General features: G+C 40.9%; 1 protein-coding gene across 1 annotated transcript; it reads left to right on the forward strand.

Moving 5' to 3' along the window:
* Positions 1 to 1,378: 1,378 nt before the first annotated feature.
* Positions 1,379 to 2,107, forward strand: PHALS_08574 (uncharacterized protein; the record flags this gene model as incomplete). Its single annotated transcript, XM_024723949.1, has 3 exons — positions 1,379 to 1,715; positions 1,790 to 2,035; positions 2,088 to 2,107. The coding sequence occupies 3 exons, from the start codon at positions 1,379 to 1,381 to the stop codon at positions 2,105 to 2,107; spliced, it is 603 nt and encodes a 200-aa protein (XP_024574874.1).
* Between the last annotated feature and the right edge of the window lie 61 nt (positions 2,108 to 2,168).

The raw sequence follows: 2,168 nt of genomic DNA on the forward strand, positions 1-2,168 counted from the left end.
GAAATGGAGTGCAGACTCATAGTCGACACATCCTCAACGAGGCCACTCGGCACTGAAAGCATGCGCAGAGTGCGACGTTTGTGCTCATCGAGCCTAGGATATACACCCCTCGGTGCTGCGGACGCACTGTCCGACGTTGCACCGAGTGCGGGAGATGGAATTGGGCTCTGCCCATGCTCGCCGTCGGAACCGGCGAGACTTGAGGATTTTGGTGTCATTGACACAGGGCTCATTGAGCAAGGAAGAAGTTTGATCCAACAAATGGAGTTGCAGTGTCTAACGGACACGCGATCCTCGTTGAGGCAATAATCGATTAAATTTTCTCAATCTTAATGGGGGAGGGTGTAACGTAGTTACACGTACTCTGGTAACAGGGGTGTGTCACACAAGATATACATGGTATGGCTGCACCCAAACAATAATACGTTATGTGGCTAGGTAGCCAGTAGTTATGCATATTTCGATTTTACTATATAAATCTAGTATATTCAGGAAAATCTAAGCTTTTATAATTAGGAAAAATAAGATAAATAAAAATCAATTTTGATTTTGAACAAAAGTGTTCATTTGCTTTGGCTAAGGCTTTTAAGTACTTTTAGAGGCAGCGGATTGCGATCCGCTGCACTAGTACTTGGTTCTTGTAAAGAAGGAAAGATTGGTGCCCTAAAACGCTTCCTCAACGCAGCCCGCTGCAAATATAATGAGATCATTTTTATATCTGTTGTGTAAAGTGCACTACAGGGTGGTTTATTACTAGTACATTAAAGGTTATAGTATTCCTTTTATTAAAATGTGAAATTGGAGTATTTTTATAAATTGATTTCTTAAATTCCCAGAGGTAAATTTAACTTAATATTCAGAAAACATTAAATCATGAAAGATAACACAAGCCATACTTGATGATATAGCGCAAGGGAACAGCGACTGGCATAGATTAGAACGTATCATGCGCTAATCGCCTGCAGACGGGCGGCGCTTCGCTAGTTTAAAAGATTAGGTTTTCATGGTGGAGATTGCATATACATTACCGACGTTTTCTAATTGCTGCATATGACATTTGACAGGTTAACTTTCTATGCTAGTGTGTCAATTCTCTATCTTTATAAAAAGCCGTCCGTAAATTGTTGATGAATTTGTAAAAAAATTGTTACATCCCCCTCAAGATCCTTAAGCCATGATTGTCATTCCCTCGCACTGCTGCATTCTGCCCTTAGTTTGGGGGCTTACCTTGCTAACGACCGCCGAGACAACCACAGTGGAGAAAAATGCATCCAATGCTGTATCTATTGTGCCTTATCAGCACATGAAAACGCATATGCCACCAAAAGCGGATGGTGATCGCTAAATGTTCGAGGAGCGAGTCTTTCCTACTTCGACTATGACCAGATTAGCTGGACGTGAGATTCAGCCATTTGCAGATACATTTGTTTTCAAAGAAGTGATTGATCAGCTGCATATGATGAAGTATGTCTCAGATGAATGGGAGCAATTTGATTTTATGACAGATGAAGATGCGATTTCTCATATATTATATGAAATCAACGACGTTACAAATCTATTCCGTCATCATTCCTTTGTAGTTTGGCTCGGAACAAAGTCACCGAAGGATCTGAAAGCCGCGATCTCGACTCTATTGAACAGTTTGAAGAGACTTAAGCACACCAAGAACTATCTACCAAAATTTTTGCGGAGGGAAAGAAAAGAAAAGACATTTCGTATGTTTTGGCTTTAGCTGTGGAGAGGGAATGGTGGTTGAGCATGTCGACGAGTGAGATGTACCATGTTTTAGGAATTTTTTCCGACTTCAAGACGGATGAAGATTTTGTTAAAGAATTGGGACCTTTACTTTGGGGTAAATTTGACCATATCGGAACAGAGGATTTTGTAAAGTTGATGTTGACGAAAATGCGAGAACGATCAAAAGATGAAATTATGTGGGCTGACATTATTTACAAGATGCGGAGTGACAAAAGTGTTATTATGCCCTTTGACGGTTTGTTAAATGAGCTTCTTCGGACGTACGACACAACTGCAGGTGCTTTGTCCATCGATTCTGTCAGGATTCTGACGGAATTCGATTTGTTTAGTATTTATCGTCCAGCGGTAACAGAAGAAAAGAGTGTCGAGATGTTGATAAGAGAGAGGTTACTTCAGCTGTCACCGGATGA

The sequence above is a fragment of the Plasmopara halstedii genome (genome assembly GCF_900000015.1).
Source record: "Plasmopara halstedii genome assembly, contig: Scaffold_323, whole genome shotgun sequence".
NCBI classification, from domain to species: domain Eukaryota; phylum Oomycota; class Peronosporomycetes; order Peronosporales; family Peronosporaceae; genus Plasmopara; species Plasmopara halstedii.